We start from the raw sequence: 19,198 nt of genomic DNA, 5'->3' as shown, positions 1-19,198 counted from the left end.
GAACTGTGCACAGCTGCCCAACTACACATACAGAAAGGAGCAGCTTGGCAATGAAGCCAAGAATGTAATTCTCATGGGAAACCCAAGTATTGTCAGCTGTAGATATAAATGCACTATTGAATTGACAAGATCATGAAACCAGTTGGATTTTAAGTCATGTGTGTGACCAGTTGAATGTTTGCTGTGATATAGTGCTGAGGGATCACTCAGTGCATTTTAAAATATTTCTTTTTCCCTAAACTTCATCAATGTCTGCGCATTTACTGCTGACATCCTGAAGGAGCCATCAGAATAGTTCTGTATGTCTACTCTTCCATTATAGCTCTGAAAATGTTTTCTTTTCTACTGGCCAGCAAAGCCATCAGTGGTCATGTTGGTCTTCAGCAAGTTATGCTTTTGTATGCTTATGAAGGCTGTGGCTTCAATCCCCCCAACCCCCCCGGAAATTTAAGCATCTTTGCTTTGCTGACTTCTCTCACTATAACACTCCAGGATTCCTCTGATCTCTGTAGTATCTTATTTAATATTCTCTTGCTTCATTCGCTCAGGCCCAGTGCTCAAACTTATTTGGATTGGGTTCCATTTGTCTATCCACTCAGCCTTTCCCTTCAAGTTTACAATGCTTCGCTGTTCGAGGCAAACATACCTGAAGAGACATTGTCCACAAGTTTAAAATGATGCTCATAAGAAAGATACCTTATATTAAAATAAAAAACCCACTGTGGAAATATGCATTTTTATTTATTCAACATTTTCTTGATTTAGAAATAGGATGCAGTTATGTCAATAACACCAACAGATGGTCTGATCTTGCACTGCAAATGTATACACAACATAACTACAGATTTATTTTATTAGTACAACTCAATTCATTTTTGTATTAAGTATTTCTTTCTAAACACAAGGTCAGGCAAATCTTCATAAATCCATGCATGAAAACCTAACCTAAATAGGCTTTAAATTTGATTTCTGATTTAGAACAAGAACTTTGATGCATGAATAAGTTTACGGTTTCTACACAGTTGGTTGGCACTCCAGTACCAGACAACAGGCTTCTGTTGGATGCTATAGTTAATATGGAGATTGCAGGGAGGGTTGCTGGCTTACTTAAAACATTTAATCCTCTGACTACATTTCTAACTGAAATGCTTTGGGTTTAATGTTAAGTAGGTGAAAATCTGCTTTCCTGATGACTCTTGACATCATTCAAGTAGCCACAAACATAGCTGCACATTAGTGACGTTCTAGTAACAATTCCAAATCCATCTTCCAGTTTGTAACACTAGCAACATTACTGAAACAGCAGGTGGCAAATACAGTACATTGTCAAATTCAGTACAAGCTGAGATCTTAAAAAAAATAAATTCTCAAAAATCTAAGATATGTACCATGCCCCTTAAACATCTAAAATGTTTGTAGATACAGAAATATCTTCCAAATGTGAAAGAAATATCAATCCAGTTATTAACATTGTGCACTGAATATCTCATAGCTTAAACAGCAGTAGTTGGCATATCTGAAGATAGCCTGGGATTGGTTTACTTCCACCTCGAGGAAGAGTAAATCCTCAGATCCTCAACTTCATCTCCAGCAATCTCATTTTTTAATGGATTGTGATGGAACCACTTCATTCCTTCTTTTCCCCCCTACTTTTTAAATCAGCAAGGTGGGGAGGGTTTCCTACCTCACCCCAAATGTAACACTGTTCCATTTAGAAGCTTTGGCTGTGGTAAAAATGTGCGACCACCACAAGTCTTTTCTTCCTCCTAAAAGCCAAATGGCTTTTATGAATAATCTACTCACCCAGCAACTCTGTTCTGATCAAATCTTTTTCCTCCAGCCATGCTGTTGATACCCCTGATCAGACTGGGCTTCAAATATCAAACACAAACATTAAATGATTCATAAATAACAATTCTCTTAGCTGAAGGACTGGTACATTTCATTTTGAAGTAGAGACGACAACAAGTCATGGGCTAAGGGTTCACATTGAAAGATTAGTTGGGAAAAGCTCAACTTAGAACAGAAACAAAATATCTTCAGTCCATACTCTGCCAAAACAGCTCAATGTTCACAAAAGCTTTACTTCTGCTGCTGAGAGGTTAATGGTCCCAACTGCACGACCATTAAGACCACAGTTCAGATCCTTCATGGAATGTGGCATCTTGGCAATTTCAGGTAATGGGAGAGTTATATCTTGCAGCCGCTCCCAGTAAGTAGCAGCATCAGTTGCTCCGGATGCAATAAATCACTTCACATGTACAACATTTCCCCTCGGCCTCTTGTGTACGAGCTGGCTTTCTCATTAGAAACTGGAGTCGTGGTAGTGGTGCAGATTGCAAGGAGTGCCCAAGACAGCTCCCTGTCACAAGGGCTGGCTCTGAAGGCATTTTGGTTGCCTAACGATTGGAAAGTCTGTCTCAAGACTTTACCGCAAAGTGAAAAAGCTGAAGGAAAATTAAAAATTGACATTTGGCAATGATCTTGACTGTTAGGTGCTCCACACAACATCCAGAGGAATGTGTCCCTAGAGAAAGAAAAATTCTCTTCACTGAGAGATGGGGGGCAACTTGTGCATGAAGAATAAGGTGCACTGTGTGCAGGTTTGAACCTCAGCCATTTGTCAATTTTTTTTTAAAGTGCCAAACTCCTTGGCATTATAGATAGGTATCTACAGGAGGCACGTAGGAGAAACCAAGGAATGCCTCAGCAGCCTCTCGCATGCTGGCTGTAATTGGAACATCTTCGGGGGAGTTTGCCACAGAGTTCGGAACTGGCTGCTGTGTAAATTCAGGGTCAAAGTGCTGCAGGTCAGTGGGTCCGGACTGAAAGAAAATTAAAACAAACTACCATCAATTTTTCAACTTGGCCTAGGGCATAATTTGCCCAAAGCTCTATTGTAAGTGAAATTGCTGACTGGAAATCCCCCTCCCACCCAGATGTCTCTGCTATTGAAGCACTTTAACAGTTTAGTGCACATGCACTGGATAAGGATTATCACTTTAGTGTAAGCCGTTACACTGAGAAATGCCACACCCAATACCAGGAATAAAATTATAACGCAGCAGGTCTTATCAGGAAACTACACACCATGTACACCCCTTGAGACTGATTGCCTTCAAGCAGTTCTGAGAAAGCAGGATGCACCATAGATGACTCATCAATGATCAAGGGTTAACTTTATGTGTCATACGCTTACATATTTTAGGAATTTGCTGTGCTGTTGTGACATGCAACAGTAAAAATATTATAATTATATAAAAATAAGTTAAAGTACAGATAGTGAGGCTTTATAAAGCAATAGTGAAGCCTCACTTGGAATATTGTGAGCAGTTTTGGGCCCCTTACCCAAGAAAGGATGTGCCAATATTGGAGAGGGTTCAAAGGAGGTTCACAAAAATGATTCTGGGATTTAAAGGCTTATCATAGGAGGAGCATTTGATGGCTCTGGGCCTGTACTCACTGGAATTCCGAAGAATGAGGTATGACCTCATTGAAACCTATGGAATGTTTCCTGTGGTGGAGAGAGTCTAAGACCAGAGGACAGAGCCTCAGAATAGACAGGGGTCCTTTTAGAACAGGGATGAGGAAGAATTTCTTCAGCTAGGGAGTGGCAAATCGGTGGAATTCGTTGCCACTGGCGGCTGTGGAAGCCAAGTCATTGAGCATATTTAAGGCAGAGGTTGATAAATTCTTGATCAGTCAGGGCATGAAGGGATACGGGGAGAAAGCAGGAGATTGGGGCTGAGAGGGAAAATGGATCAGCCGTAATGAAATTTCAGAGCAAACGCGACAAGCCAAATGGCCTAAGCCTAATTCTGCTCCAATCAAATGTGCATCAGTACCAGCATGTATTTACAACATGAACAACATTAGAAAAAGTCATTTATATGTGCATGTCAGCAACTGAGGTAACAGTGAATTTTCCAGTCTCTTCTGAAAGTTCCAAGGCTGTATTGTTAGTGTACAGCCCCCAGTGGCATGTGGAATCACACTGCCACTGAAAGGAAAATGAGATAGAACTCTTGAAAGGGGGCTGGACAAATTCGAACCCAGGACCTCCCTGATCCGGATGCCACTACACCAGCACAAAAAAAAAGTGTTCCATGTGGACACCAAGCAGCTTATGGAGTAGGTCAATTAACACTCATCTGCCTTTAAACTTTACAAATACTTGTTTAATGTATGGATCTTTATTGCGATGAGCAACTTCCTGCAAGTCTTAATTACTTGGTGCCTCTTAATAAAGAGGAGCTTGACATACCGTCAAGGTCCTTGCTTCTCTTACACTTCACAACTACACCACCAGTGAAGTATCTTTAAAGCAACAATCACACAATTACAGAAATCATCCCTTTACTCAACCAGTCTCTGAAAGATTCCAGTCAATAACACGTCCAGTACTCACCACTGTAGGGACAAACGGAGGAGCTATTTTCCTGGCCATGAGATCATCCCAGTTAATTGTTGAGAAGAACGAATGGAACTTCAGCTCCAACTGTGAATTGGAGATTAAAGACAGTTAAAGGGGGAAAAAATGAAGTGGACCTTGGCAGGTTTGTTTACTTTTTATTTAGATATACAGCACAGTAACAGACCCTTCTGCCCAACAAGCCCATGGAACCAATTAACCTACTAGTTCACAGTGTTTGCAACTGGGAGGAAACTGGAGCACCTCAAACCTACACAGCGATGGGGAGAAAGCACAAACTCCTTATAGACCAGCAGTGGGATTGCTGGCGCTGTAACAGCATTATGCTAACCGCTATTCTACCATGCTGCCCGCAAGTTAGTTGGCTGACCTCAGGAAAGCAAAGATGAGGGTGGACACCATTCACCAATCACTGAATTCCAGTATCTGGTTTTGTGATGCCCTCATGCTCAAACAACTTGTCTACTGTCCCTTCAGCAGGACAGGAGTAGGCTTGGTTCTGACACCAGAACTATGCCCCAGCAAAAACAGTGCCCTCGAACAGCGGGTAAAATTGGCAAATTGAAACAAGGTCCAGAGCGTACGCGCAGTGGCCACTTTATTAGGAACACCTGCTCGTCAATGCAAACACCTAATTGGCCAATCGGGTGGCAGCAACTCAATCCACAAAAGCATGCAAGCGTGGTCAAGAGGTTCAGTTGTTGTTCAGACCAAACATCAGAATGGGGTAGAAATGTTATCTTAAGTGACTATGACCATGGAATGATTGTTGGTGCCAGATGGGGTGGTTTGAGTATCTCAGAAACTGCTGACCTCCTGGGATTTTCAGTTTCTAGAGCATGGGTTCCCTACTTTCCTTTTAATGCCATAGACCCCTACCATTGACCAGGGCGGTCCGTGGACCCCAACTTAGGAACCCATGCTCTAGAGTTTACGGAGAGTGACAGCTCTGAGGGCAAAAAAAAAGCCTTCTTAATGAGAGAGATCAGGGGAGAATGGCTTGACTGTTTCAAGCCAACAAGGCGGCTACAGTAACTCAAATAACCACGTGTTAGAAGAGTGGTATGCAGAAGAGCATCTCTGAATGCACAACATGTCAAACATCAAAATGGATGGGCTGTAGGAGCAAAAAACCACACTGGGTTTTACTCCAGTACCTAATAAAATGGCCATTGAGTGTCTAACTGATACTGGGACAAGTCACACCCAGGGCTAAAAATTTAGTGGTTGAAGATAAAGTAAAAAGCAACATTAGTGTATTTTCCCAACAGTTGAAAGTATTGGGGCAATTTAGTGATTATGTTACCAAGCTAGTATCTACACTATGATCTAGAGACGGGGGTTAGAATAGTAATAGGAGGCAAGGAATTTAAAGCCATCAGTTGGAGTCAAAATCCACTCAATACCCTAATTTTTCAGGAATGATTCCATCAGGGACCCCCCACCATCCCAGGATATGCTCTCTTCTCGCTGCCGCCGTCAGGGAGGTGGTACAAGACCCTCAGGACTCGCACCACCAAGTTCAGGAACAGTTATTAGCGCTCAACCATCAGGCTCTTGAACCAAAGGGGATAACTGCACTTGCCCCATCACTGAAATGTTCCCACAACCTATGGACCAACTTTCAAGGAGTCTTATCTCATGTTCTCAATATCCATTATTTTGTTTTTGTATTTCCAGTTTGTTGGACACTAGTTGAACACCCAAGTTGGTATGGTCTTTCATTGATTCTATTGTGGTTATTATTCTATAATGTATTTATTGACTATGCCCATAAGAAAATGAATCTCAGGGTTGTATATGGTGACATATATGTTCTTTGATAATAAATTTACTTTGAACTTCGAATGAAAAGCCAACCTCCTCTTTTGGCCTGAGGCTTACAAGCAACTATTAATAATCAATGAACAGCTGCCTTACCAACAAAATCCAAATCCCATCATTAGCAAAAAAAGCACTTGCTATTCAAACACAATGAATGGTTTGTCATTTCAACTGGATTTTCCTTTACTGGATTCCATCCCTTCCCCACCATCCTCCCCAAAACACAGCCTTAGTCATGGTACTCACAAAATCATTCTTGGCCCCCAGTCGCTGTGCTTTGTCCTTTTGCAGCAGACCTTGAAGGAGATCCTGGGCAGAGTTCGACACATTGGGTTTTAGGAGCAGGGGCTTGTGAAGGATGTTGTTGTACATCTCAGCCATGTTTCGACTGTAAAATGGGGGCTAGGAGAAAGAATACAATCATAACTTACAGAATTCAAAAGACACAAGGTAATAATGTTGTTATTACTTCTAGCGCATTGGGTGGCAACCTTTAGCATTTTGTCTTTTTTTACGAGGCCAAGTAGCTAACTCGACACTCAACCCAGCAGAGATGGAAGGTGCCAGATTCGAACCAGGGACCACCCTCAAAGGCCGGTGCTGATGCCACACTACACCACCAGCCGTCAATGTTGCAGATCTATAAACCGTGGTTAGACCACACTTGGGAGTACTGTGTTCAGTTCTGGTCGCCTCATTATAGGAAGGATATGGAAGCTTTAGAGAGGGTGCAGAGGAGATTTACCAGGATGCTGCCTGGATTACAGAGCATGTCTTAGGAGGATAGGTTGAGTGAATTGGGGCTTTTCTCTGGATGAAAAGTGACCTGATAGAGGTATACAAGATAAGAGGGATAATTGAGCGGATAGCCAAAGACGATTTCCCCCAGCGCTAATACGAGGTGGATTAATTAATGTGATTGAAGGAAAGCATAGGGGGAGGATGTCAGCTAGTTTTATTTTGACAGAGCAGCAAGTGCATGGAGCTTGCTGTGGTAGAGGCAGACTAGTGACATTTAAGAGACTCTTAGATACATGTTTGATACAAAAATGGAGGGCTATATGGGAGGGAAGGTTTAGATTGATCACAGAGTAGGTTAAAAGATCAGCAAAATATTGTGGGCTGAAGGACACATATACTGTAGGATTCTATAGTCTGAAACCTTAAAAATCTCACAAAACTTGGGTCTGGAACACAAAATATGATGCATTGCATTGTCAGACAGTATAGAACCAAGCCCTACAGCAGGGGTTCCCAACCATTTTGATGCCATAGACCCTTACCATTAACCAATGGGTCTGTGGACCCCAGGCTGGGAAGCCGTGCCTTACAAGGAGGTACGTTCTCTGAATGCTACAGAGCAAAAGAGATTGCATTCAGTGCAAGCCATGATATGATACCTACCAATCCATATAGCATTTCATACAACACAGATCCCAGGCACCACCAGTCAACTGTTCGGTCATAAGCTTGCTTCTGTAACACCTCAGGAGCCAAATACTAAAAAAAAACACAAATGCATTAGTATTAGGCTTTCACAATGTAGAAATGCACAACACAATACAGGAATGTACCGACCTTTTAACCCAATCTAACTCTTCCCTCCTATAGAGCTCATAATAACCCTTCCATCTTTTACCCACAAGCCTATCTAAAAACTTAAATGCCCCTAATGTATCCATCTCTACCTCCAACCACAGCAGTGCAGTCCAGGAGCTTACCACTGGAAAAAAAAACACCTCTCACTTCCACTAAAACCCCTAAAACAATGTTGTCTGATATTAACCACTGCCACTCTGCGGAAAACAGAAAATGCCAGAAGGTCCAAATTCCAGCAGCGTCTTTGGGGCATGAAATAACGTTTTGGAACAAGGATGGAACCAGCTTTGCAGAGGGGGAGAGGTGTAGAGAGAAGAGGGCACTATCATGATATAGTAAAGTCTAAAATATTAAGGTAACAATTGAATAAAAACCAGCAGTTAAGAGCACGTGGATCAGGTCAAGAGATCTGCTCTTCAGGGATAGTGTAACACTATTACTGCGTCAGCATTCTGGGTTCAATTCCTGCTGTTCTCCCCGTGAGCGCGTGGGTCTCCTCCAGGTGCTGCTGTTTCTTCCCACAGTCCAAAGGCGCTCGAGTTAGGAGGTTAACTGGCCATTCGAGTCACAGAAATGGATCATATAGCCCATCCAGCCTGTGCCGGACTGTTATTTTGCCTGGTCACGGGGAGCGGCGCAGGCTCATTGGGACGAAAGGGCCCCATTACCGCGCTGTAATAATTTATTATCAATAATGAAATTGCCTGACTCTCGAAGTCCAACCCCTGTCATGAGAGGTGGAAATGGGCAAGGCTGGCCAACAGGGCTCTGGTGAAGCTGGATAGGCCAATCCCCAGTGGACACAATGGATTACACAAACTCCAACCATACCATCAACTTTGGACAATGGATATGGAAGGTCATCAATGGCCTAAGCTCCACTGGGGGGCTAAGGGCCCAAGTAATGAAACTGCATGCCTGTTCTCCTCCTGCAGCCTGACTTTATAATAGGTGCACGCAATCCTGGTCTAGTACCTGGGCCGGATGTGCAGTCAGGTGGGATTCAGTTAGCTTACTTTCACGCGAGAAAACTTCTCATCACTTACCTCTGGGGTGCCACAGAATGTGGAGGTAGTTCCATCAGGTTCCACCCCTTCTTTGCACAGCCCAAAGTCTGTGAGGACAATGTGGCCCTCAGAATCCAGCAGAATGTTTTCAGGCTTCAGGTCTCTGAAAATAATAAAGTACAATTAACACAGGAAAATGCTTTTTGCATAAAAATTCTGCAAAGGTCCTTCAAGAGGACCTCTGACCTGGAGAGCTGGAGTCAGGGCTTTAGGCTTTGGCTCTTGGTAGGGTAATCCATACCAAACAGGTCAAAGGGTAGAGGCCAGACTAAGAGTGGTCTACCAGTCACCCTGGTTTGGGGGTTCAGCTCTCCAGGTTGGGTGGGGGGGGGGGGGGGGGGTCAAATGAAATTGTTATGGAAAGAGCACTGAAGAATCCCCTTCTACATCTGAGTGTGACAGTATTCCTGAGTCTCCATCTGGGAGTTGCATGACTGACTGGTGAAAACCAAGAGGATGCTACTGACACGATGAAGGAAGCCCGGAACACCACCAGAGGCCGAGGAACTTCACTGCTGCCCTAAATGCCACTGGCATAAGTACTAAGTCTGCAAAGGTAATCTCAGTGTCCAACGACCAATCTAACCCTTCCCTCCCACACAGCCCTCATTTTTTTCCATCATCCATGTGCCTATCTAAAAGTTTCTTAAATGTTCCTAATGTATCTGCCTCTGGCAGTGCACTGCACGCACCCACCACTGTAAAAAATAAATAAACTGCTGACATCCACCCTATACTTTCCTCCGATCGCTTTAAAATTATGCCCCCTTGCATTATTCAGCCCAAAATATTAACTCTACTCCTTCCCATAGACATGGTTCGAATAGCAATGCAAACTCACCTGTAAACAATGTTCAGGGCGTGCAGGTAACCCAGGGCACTGGCAACCTCAGCAGCGTAGAACCTGGCTCGAGGCTCCAGGAACACATGTTCCCGCTGAAGGTGGTAGAACAGCTGGAGGGAATAAAGTTGTATTTTAATTCGATTGTTACAGGCATTACAAGGACAGTGCCCAGAGTTATATGGAAACCATCTTTACACTACCGTTCAGGGGATTTGCTGTTGGAATCGATGGCATGTTTGTGAACACCAGCTGGTCTTGACAAGTGTCACAAATCTGCACTCAATCAGGACATGGAGAAGGGACTTTAACTAAAACTTCCTTCAATTTGCATAATAAACCCATTGCAATTAATGTTCCATGACTAGGGATGAGCTGACATTGGAGAGAATCCCAGGGATGAAAGGGTTAATGTTCAGGGCCTTGAAGGTTGAAGGGTATTAACTGTTCCCGAACCTGGTGGTGTGGGATCAAGGCTCCTGTACCTCCATCCCAATGGTAGTAGTGAGAAGACAGCACGGTCTGGATGATGGGGGACCTTATTGATGGATGCAGCTTTCTTGTGAAGCGCTCTGTGTTTAATGGTGGGGAGGGCTTTGGGCTGTATCTTTCTGTAAACTTTTCTGTTCCTGGGCATACCAGGCTGTGATGCAACCAGTGATGATTGGATACTCTCCACTGTGCCCTATAATGACTGAGCCAGTACAATCCTAATCCCAACAGTATAGCAACACTACGACCACTCTCCACTAAAATGGACTTTGTTCTACGATGTCATGTGCCTGTGTTGCTACTACAGCTAAGTTTTTTTTTTAAATTTATTTATCGAGATACAGCACAGAATAGGCCCTGCCAACCCTTTGAGCCATGCTGCCCTTAATTCCCCAAATTTAATCCTAGCCCAATCACAGGACAGTTTACATGGCCAATTATCCTACAAAACAGTATGTCTTTGGACTGTGGAAGGAAACCCATGCAGTCATTGGGGGGGTGGGGGGGCACTCCTTACAGAAAGTGGCAGGAATTGAACCCGGGCCGCTGATACTATAAAGTATTGTAAAGCACTATGCTACTGGACCACCCCATTTGGCAGCCAGGTACTCGAGCGTACAACAGCAAGCCGACTTTAACTCAGATGTGACACACTTATCCACATACTTTCTAGTTCAAGCTTCTCAATTTATCACAGCTCAGTTCAAATCAACTGAGTTTTATTCAAAAAACTCAGCACCCACCCCCGAGAGTCATGGCTAAACCTCGACCCCTTGCTAGTGACTCCACAGAAATAAGCAAAAGCGATTGACTGCTCGTGGTGGTGGGGGGGGGGGGGGGGTTTGAAACTAGTAGCGGCCTTGTGCAGACTTTGAATTATGTATACAAAAACAGAATACTTCTTTAAATGAGGCAAGTTTGCAATGAAATACTCAAGTGTTACATACTTCACCACCATTCACATAGTCGAGGACAAAGTAGAGCTTGTCAGCAGTTTGGAAGGAGTAATGGAGTCCCACTAGGAACGGGTGCTTCACGTTCTTCAGGAGCACACTGCGCTCTGCCATTATGTGTTTTTGCTGAAGAAAGATAAACACTTTGCTCAATGCTAAAGGACAGAGGAAGTTACATTCATCTGCTAAATTACCCCAAGTCTCCCCTCCAATCGGCCTACGTTTGTGTACATGTGAATGTCAATGGCTTACCTCTTTCTTCTTTAGGACCACCTTCTTCTGCAGAACCTTCACTGCAAAATATTTTTCCGTTTCTTTGTGCTTGGCAAGCAGCACCTGAAATGAAATGGTCACAATCTCAAGAACTGCAGTGGAGCAATGTTTCTCTTGACTAAGGTTGCTTTGTGAATGAATTACTAATGACCGGTAGATGAAGGAAAACAAATCAAGCCACACAAGCTCTTAAAGCATGGTGTATAAAAGGTGTGGTGAATTCTACCACTGTCAACACCCTCCCCCCCCCACCCACCTTGGATTTGTTATACTTGTATGACGCCTCTCAGTTCCAAAAGTCCAAGATATGAATTTGATATTTTATTAGCAAACATACTATCTTGAAGCAATGTAACTTAAGTATACCCAAGTATAAATGAGTAATTAACAAAAATAATGACATTCATCAGTCCCCAGCAGCAAACTGCCTCGAACGAAGCACAAATATGGAACTTATTCCCTTCACTTTTACCACACTCCCACTCATGTGACTTATTACCATAAACATGCAACACAGAATACAAAGCAGATGGAGAATGTACGACTGTACCAACCTTTCCAAAACTCCCTTTGCCAATTATTCGAAGGTAATCAAAGTCTGATGGCTTCACACTATTTAAACAGAAAGAGAAGTTGACTTTAAAATGGGAAGTAAAGGCCATCCTTACTCTTCATAAAAGATTAAAGATTAGCTTTACTTTTCATATGTACTTTTAAGCAGTGAAATGCTTATTATCAAATCAGCGAGGATTGTAGTGGGGTAACTCGTAAATGTTGCTACACTTCCCCACAATTAACCCTGCATTTCGGGAATGTTGGAGGAAACCAGAGCACCCGGAGGAAACCCTTGTAGTCATGGGGATAAGGTGCACAACTCCTTACAGATAGTGGCGGGTATAAAACACTGATTAGTGACCACTGGTGCAATAAAGCAATTGCGCTAATCTCTCTACATAGCATTAATACGTCAGACATTAAAACTACATAGTAGCAGGAAAACATTAGGAAAATTTGCATAAAGTTTTTCTTGAATCTATCCCATTGATACCTACTTAATATGATAGCTTACCTATTACACTAAAATAGCTCTTCTACTAATGAAGGCTTTTCTTCTTACCAGCCCAAATTACAAGCTTAAACTCTGCAGGATTTAAATCTAAAATAATCTGTGAACTATGTGCTCCTGTTGAGTAACCTAGAAAAGATGGCCCAATCAAACTAACTGACCATATTTGTACAAATTTTACTCTTACCTATTTGATGGTGAAAGATCAAATTCATCTGATCCAATAGTTGACTGGAAGGAAGAAGAAAAGTAGCATTGTTAGGATTCATATATCATGTAATGTGAAAGATGCATTTTCCAGAAATGAGACATTTACTCACATCAGAATAGGCATCTGTTTCCTGTGGCTGGTTTTGGTCAATTTGTAAGAAAGCACGGACATCAGGGCTGCAAAACAAGCATTTAGTACAATCAAAACGGGGCACAAGGCAGAACTGATATTATGGATGTGTTAGTTTTTTTTAAAAAAACACAAAGAATGGAGATGTTATTTTATGAAACCACAAAGCAATGCTCTGAAGCCCAGAACTGCCCTTGAAAGTACCAATGGCTGCGAGTGCGGTCAACAACTTTAACCACACATTTTGTGACAAATTTAAAAATTACCACCAGATGGCGCGCTTGATAACTTTCTGCCAAGAATCACTTTTCTAACGTGCACTTAACTATTTCAAACTTAGGAAGCTGATGCTTTGGACCATTCAGCACCTCCCTGGTTACCCAAACTTAAATTTGGTCAATTATAAGAAAACACGAGGAAGGCGGCTGCAGAACGAGCATTCAATCAAATACAAAGGCATAACCATTTTGATCTTTGCAGTTAGAAAGATCACTTTATACTCTCACTTTTTAAACTATGTTTAGAAGCCCAGAGCTGCCCGTTTACGAACGCCACTGAGTGCAGGCGCGAGAAAACCTGCAAACGCTGGAAACCCAAAGCAACAAACAAAATGCTGTAGGAACTCAGCAGGCCAGACAGCATCTATGGAAAAGAGTAAACACTCGACGTTTCGAACCCGAGACCCTTCATACTCTTGTATACTCTTTTTCATAGATGCTGCCTGGCCTGCTGAGGTTCTCCGACGTTTTGTGTATGTTACTGAGTGCAGGCGGCAATGTTAACCGTACATTTACAAACAAGAGAAAACCTGCTGGAATTCCAAGCAACACACAAAATGCTAGAGGAACTCAGCAGGGCCGGGCGGTATCTACTGCTGAAGGGTCTCGGCCCGAAACGTTGAATGTATTCTTTTCCATAGATGCTGCCAGCATTTTGTTTGTTAGCATACATTTTGTGGGCAAAATTAAAATCGCCACCAGGTGGCGCACTTTGCTTACATTTCTGCAAGACATTAAACGTTGACTACTTCAAACCTATTAAATTGATTAGTTGGATTATCCAACTGCATTGTTGGTTATCCAAGCTTAACTTCATTAATAATGTACCATTTTGCACTCCATGGTGAAACTTTATTAGTATAATTCTGCATTCAGGTAAGTTATCAAGGCGCATCTCATACCCATCAAAAAAACAAAACACACTTACTGTTGGCAGATCTGAGGGTTGGACACCAACTTCTGTATGAAATCATTCAAGCCGATCTTTCGTTGTTTTATGAAAGCTGGAGATTATAAAAATAAAAGAGAACGAGTTTTAAATTAAGCTCCAAATGCTTTCTCTTTGTTGGTGATTTCGTTTAAATGCTGCCCTGCTACAAATGTATTATTTTCCTTCACTGCTTAATCTCAAAACAGTAAAATCACGCCGAGACACGATATGATGTTACACGAGTAACAATCCCGTTTCGTACTTCATGGAAATAATCAGCCGCTTATGCAACATTCCAGCTTTAAACTCAGTAACGATTAAGAAATAACCGATTTTCCAAAATGACGCATTCTTTCAGAAAACAAAATAATTGCAAACCTACAAGAGCCATTTAAACCTGCTCTACGAGTTGACAATTTTAAGATTGCAATCTTCAACTTAGTAGGAATCGAGACATTGAAGTCTCGTTAAGACACGAAAACATGGAAACAGTTCAGAAGCCAATCACAGAGAGCTGCGGATAATTTCAAGTTTACAATAAGGCGCAGCACTGACATTTATCTAAATACAACAGGCCACCTGAAACACGAGGACAGATTGTGACCCGGCGGGCACAAGAGTCGGTGCAGACTTCACCAGAATGCCGAAGCGCTTACTGGAAACGAGAGCAAGGATCTCATCGTAAATCGAAACCCCTCAACTTAAAGACAAAAGTCCCAGTGTTAACCGGGGCCTCGCTACATCGCCGCCCAATTCGGCTCGTTATGGAAGCTTACTGAACAAAGTGGATGCCACGTTTCTCATGTTGTACTGACTTGGATCCCAGAACATTTAACTCGCAGCACAGACACTAGGAGACGTGGCGAGGCCGCGAAAGGCTCCGGAGAATCGCGACCCCTAAAGGGGAGAAGCTTACCAGACAGGAAGACAACGATGCCTCTCATTTTGGAATAAGTGAAATCGCTTGGTGTTTCAGTCATAGCCATGATGGTAACAATCCACAGGGCGCGGGATCGAAGGAGTGTCCTGATTTAATTCTTTGCCATTAAAAGCCCTGCCTTATACGTCGCAACCCGGGACTGGCGGAGACTGAACAGCAGACGCTGCCCCGACCGCCCCTCTTATAAATTCGCACCGTTTCCCCGTCCCGCCCCCCTCATGCGACACATATATGACGTACGTCAAAGGAGGGAGTCCCCCACCCGTCGGCTGCAGCCGATTGGCTGGCACTCGTTGGAACAGTCCCCCCCTCCCCACTGGTAAATGTCAATCATAGTTGATGGCACTGAGTAGTGGGGGGTTGGCAAGAGACATTATTAACCCTGCTCACATACTTTGGGGGGGGGAAGCAACTAAAGGCGTTGGAGTCCCGTGGACTGTCCTTGTTTGCATTTCAATGTGTTTGCTTTAAACCATTTAAACACCGGGATGAAACACCAGAAGGCAAAATTAACCCCACGGTTGCTGGAACCAAATGCACACAAAACGAGCGACATCTTGCACCCGCAATTAATTGTTCTGCTTTTGTACCATTGACAAGAAACCAGCTTTTGGTCCACCTGATGGCCCGGTGACCTGTTAAGCTCTCGGAGCGGTTAAAGATTGAGCACCCTGAACTGGTTGTTTCACAGCTTGGTGTGCAGGCTCCACTGCAGAGCATCACAGGAGACTGCGGAAGACCGTCGACTCGGCCATCAGCATCCAGGGCAACTTCAAATGGTCGTGCACCGTCCAGGACATCCCCTCTTCTCGTTACTATGAAGTACGGGAGTCTGAAGACCCATAATCAACATTTTCAGGAATAGTTTATTCCCCTTGGCCATCGGATTTCTGAATGTTTCATGGATAATGAAAACTCTCTTATTTTTTTGTACTTTGTCTTGCACTGTACTGCTGCCATAAAATTATATTCTCTATCCAAAGCCTCTGAACAGAAAATCCTACACAATCCCTCCCAACTATTAGACACATCTAGATGAATCGCTGTCACAGGGAACCAGCATCCATCATCAGGGACCCCCTCCACCGAGGTCACGCTCTCTTCTCGTTGCTGCCATCAGGTAGAAGGTACAAGACTCACTCCGTCAGATTCAAGAACAGTTACTACCCCTCAACCATCAGGCTCTTGAACGAAAGGGGTTAACTACACTCACTTGTCTCATCATTGAAACATTCTCAGTTCTTCACCACACACCCCCACCCCCGCATTGGACAGAAGGTACAAAAGACAGCACGTATCATTCGGTTCAAGAAAGCTTCCACCCTGCTGTCAAAATTATCCATAGAGAAGTGAATAGATTATTCAATAAGACTGTCTGTTCAATTGTCTATTGTTAGTCTATTCAATTGATTCAGCAGAATGAAGGTAGAAGATGAGAGATTTGATAGAGGTATACGAAATTATGAGGGTATAGACAGGGTAAATGTAAGCAGGCTTTTTCCACTGAGGATGGGTGGGACTACAACCGGAGGTCATGGGTTAAGGGTGAAAGGTGAAAGGTTTAAGGAGAACGTGAGGGGAAATCTCTTCATTCAGTGGGTGGTGAGTGTGTGGAACAAGCTTCCAGCACGTGGTGCCTGCGAACTTGATTTCAACCTTTAGGAGAAGTTTGGATAGGTACATGGATGGGAGGGGTATGGAGGGCTAACGTCCCGGTGCAGGGGTATTGCGGGAGTAGGCAGTTTAAATGGTTCCGCACAGACTAGATGGGCCAAAGGGCCTGTTTCTGCGCTCTACTTTTCTATAACTCTAAGAATCAATTCAATTGAACCGTCAATTCAATTACCTATTCAATAAGACTATTGAATATTTCCCTAGTATAATACGATTGACTCTTGACCTCACATTTTACCTTGTTATGGCCTTGCACCTTATTGTCTGCCTGCACTGCTTTTTCTCTGTAACTGTGACATCTTATCCTGCATTCTGTTATTGTTTTTCCCCTTGTACCGGTGTGCTGAACTGACAGAGTTTTTCACTGCACCTTGGTACAGTCAAAGGTTACTGGAAGAAGGCACGAGAATGGGGTTGAAAGGGATAATAAATCAGCTATGATCAAATGGCAGAACAGATTCAATGGGCCCAATGGCCTCATTCTACTTCTATGTCTTATATGGTCTTGTGACAATATTAAACCAATCACACAGGACAACAAAGATTTTGCTTCCTAAATACTTTTGCATGCATCTTATGGATTTCGGGCTGCTGATCATGAAAATCACCGTGAAATTTACCCATCATGCATCATTGTTTAAAAATCGCCTATATTTAAAAAAATTTCATTTCATAGTTCAAGTCAGAATAACTGATGCCAAGATTAAGGAAGGCATTATTGTTGGTCCACAAATCAAACAGGTCATCGATGATAGACAATTCAAAGAACTTCTACTGGGACCGGAGAAAATCACATGGAAGGCGTTCAAGGCTGTTGCTGAAAATGCTCTTGGCAACTACAGAGCACCAAACTACGTGCAGCTGGTTGACAACATCCTTCAAGCATACAAAACCGTGAAGTGCAACGTGTCACTAAAGATACATTTTCTGCATTCCCATTTAGACTTCCCTGCAAATCCCACTGCTGTCAGTGACGAGCACAGTGAAAGGTTTAACCAGGACATTGCGGTCATGGAGAAACTGTCTCAGGGCAACTGGAATCCATCAATGCTGGCTGATTATTGTTCGACACTTAAGTGAGAAGCCTCAGACACTGAGTACAAATGAAAATCAACAACATATTTTTAGCTCAGTTGAACGCGTCACTACTGTTACGCAATTAAACAAATTATATTCACTAAAATCTATTTCTTCCTATGTGATACAAGTCATCTGAAATTATATTTGTGTTCAGCTTCAAGCAGTCTATCAAAAGCAAAAAAAAATTTTGAGGAAGCAACACTTATGAAAAAATTTACAGTCCTCTTAGACTATGATGGTTCTTTGAAAGTGCCTTCAGTTTTTTTTTGCCCTCCAAATATTTATCTAATTCTGCACTTTGAGATCAGCCTTGTATTGCTAATATAATATTTCATAATGGTGTTCTACCTTCGCCACCCTTCAGCCAGTATTTCCGCAGCTAGGAGCAGATTAATTGGAGGGATGTGAACTAGTTTGGATTTTCTTTCAGCCCTCCCCAAAAAGACCTGAATATGACCTAGAAGAGATGTGAGTCACAGGATAATGAATCTTGAGACAACATGGTAAGATTTTATTCAGCAAGTCCTTCTTTGACCAGAACATATTCAATGGGCCGAATGGCATCTCTCTCCCCCCACCCCCCCCCACCCCCAGCACCGTGCTGTAAATTTTCTTCAATTCTTCCCATGAACATAATGAGCAGGAGAGCCCGCTGCCACTTACACAGTTTTAAGGAATTACAGAAGTAGAGTCTGCAGTTCCTAACATCAAAACCTGTGGGCAAAGTTCAGATATATTTTGGCAGTAACTTCTATTAAGGGAAATGTTCTCAAGGTCTGTGGAATGGAAATTTACTGAAGAAGTGAGTAATCTGAAAAGAGACAAAATAAAAGCCTCTCAGATCAAATTCTAGTCCAGTCACAAGAATTATGCAAACTTGGCAAGACGCTAATGATCACTGCTGATGTTGAAACTCTTCCTAAATCGTGTCCTGACTATTTGTGAGGCAGCAGTCAGTATTTAAATCTAACAACAGAATCAGAATTGGAATCAGAATCTGGTTCAATATCACTGCCATATGTCGTAAAATTTGTTTTGGCATCATCACATTCATCATCAATACGTGCCCATCATCATTATATGCCAAGTTGCCTGATGTGGACGACCTTGGTCTTGTAAGCACGATTGCTCTTGGCAAATTTTTCTATGGAAGAGCTTTGCCATTGGCTTCTTCTGGGCAGTGTCTTTACAAGACGGGTGACCCCAGCCATTGTCAAAACTCTTCAGAGATCGTTTGCCTGGCGTCAGTGGTCGCGTAACCAGGACTTGTGATGTGCACCAGCTGTTCGTACGACCATCCACCACCTGCTCCCATGGCTTCACGTGACCCTGATCAGGGGTGGGGGGGAACTAAACAGGTGCTACACTTTGCCCAAGGGTCACCTGCAGGCTAGAGGAGGGAAGGAGC

At 43.0% G+C, this 19,198-nt stretch overlaps 1 protein-coding gene across 1 annotated transcript; it reads right to left on the bottom strand.

The window, feature by feature from the left end:
- Positions 1-722: 722 nt before the first annotated feature.
- LOC140715905 (serine/threonine-protein kinase Sgk1) lies at positions 723-15,207 on the bottom strand. The gene is made up of 13 exons (XM_073028423.1): positions 15,013-15,207; positions 14,094-14,169; positions 12,868-12,934; positions 12,735-12,778; positions 12,036-12,093; positions 11,461-11,544; positions 11,203-11,334; positions 9,764-9,876; positions 8,902-9,025; positions 7,661-7,756; positions 6,503-6,658; positions 4,409-4,498; positions 723-2,825 (listed from the first exon to the last, which is right to left on the bottom strand). Exons 1-13 carry the CDS (start codon positions 15,080-15,082, stop codon positions 2,658-2,660), a joined length of 1,278 nt encoding a protein of 425 aa, XP_072884524.1. The 5' UTR covers positions 15,083-15,207; the 3' UTR covers positions 723-2,657.
- Between the last annotated feature and the right edge of the window lie 3,991 nt (positions 15,208-19,198).

Source organism: Hemitrygon akajei, chromosome 24, assembly GCF_048418815.1.
Source record: "Hemitrygon akajei chromosome 24, sHemAka1.3, whole genome shotgun sequence".
Taxonomy (NCBI): Eukaryota; Metazoa; Chordata; class Chondrichthyes; order Myliobatiformes; family Dasyatidae; genus Hemitrygon; species Hemitrygon akajei.
This window is presented reverse-complemented; position numbering and strand designations above follow the sequence as displayed.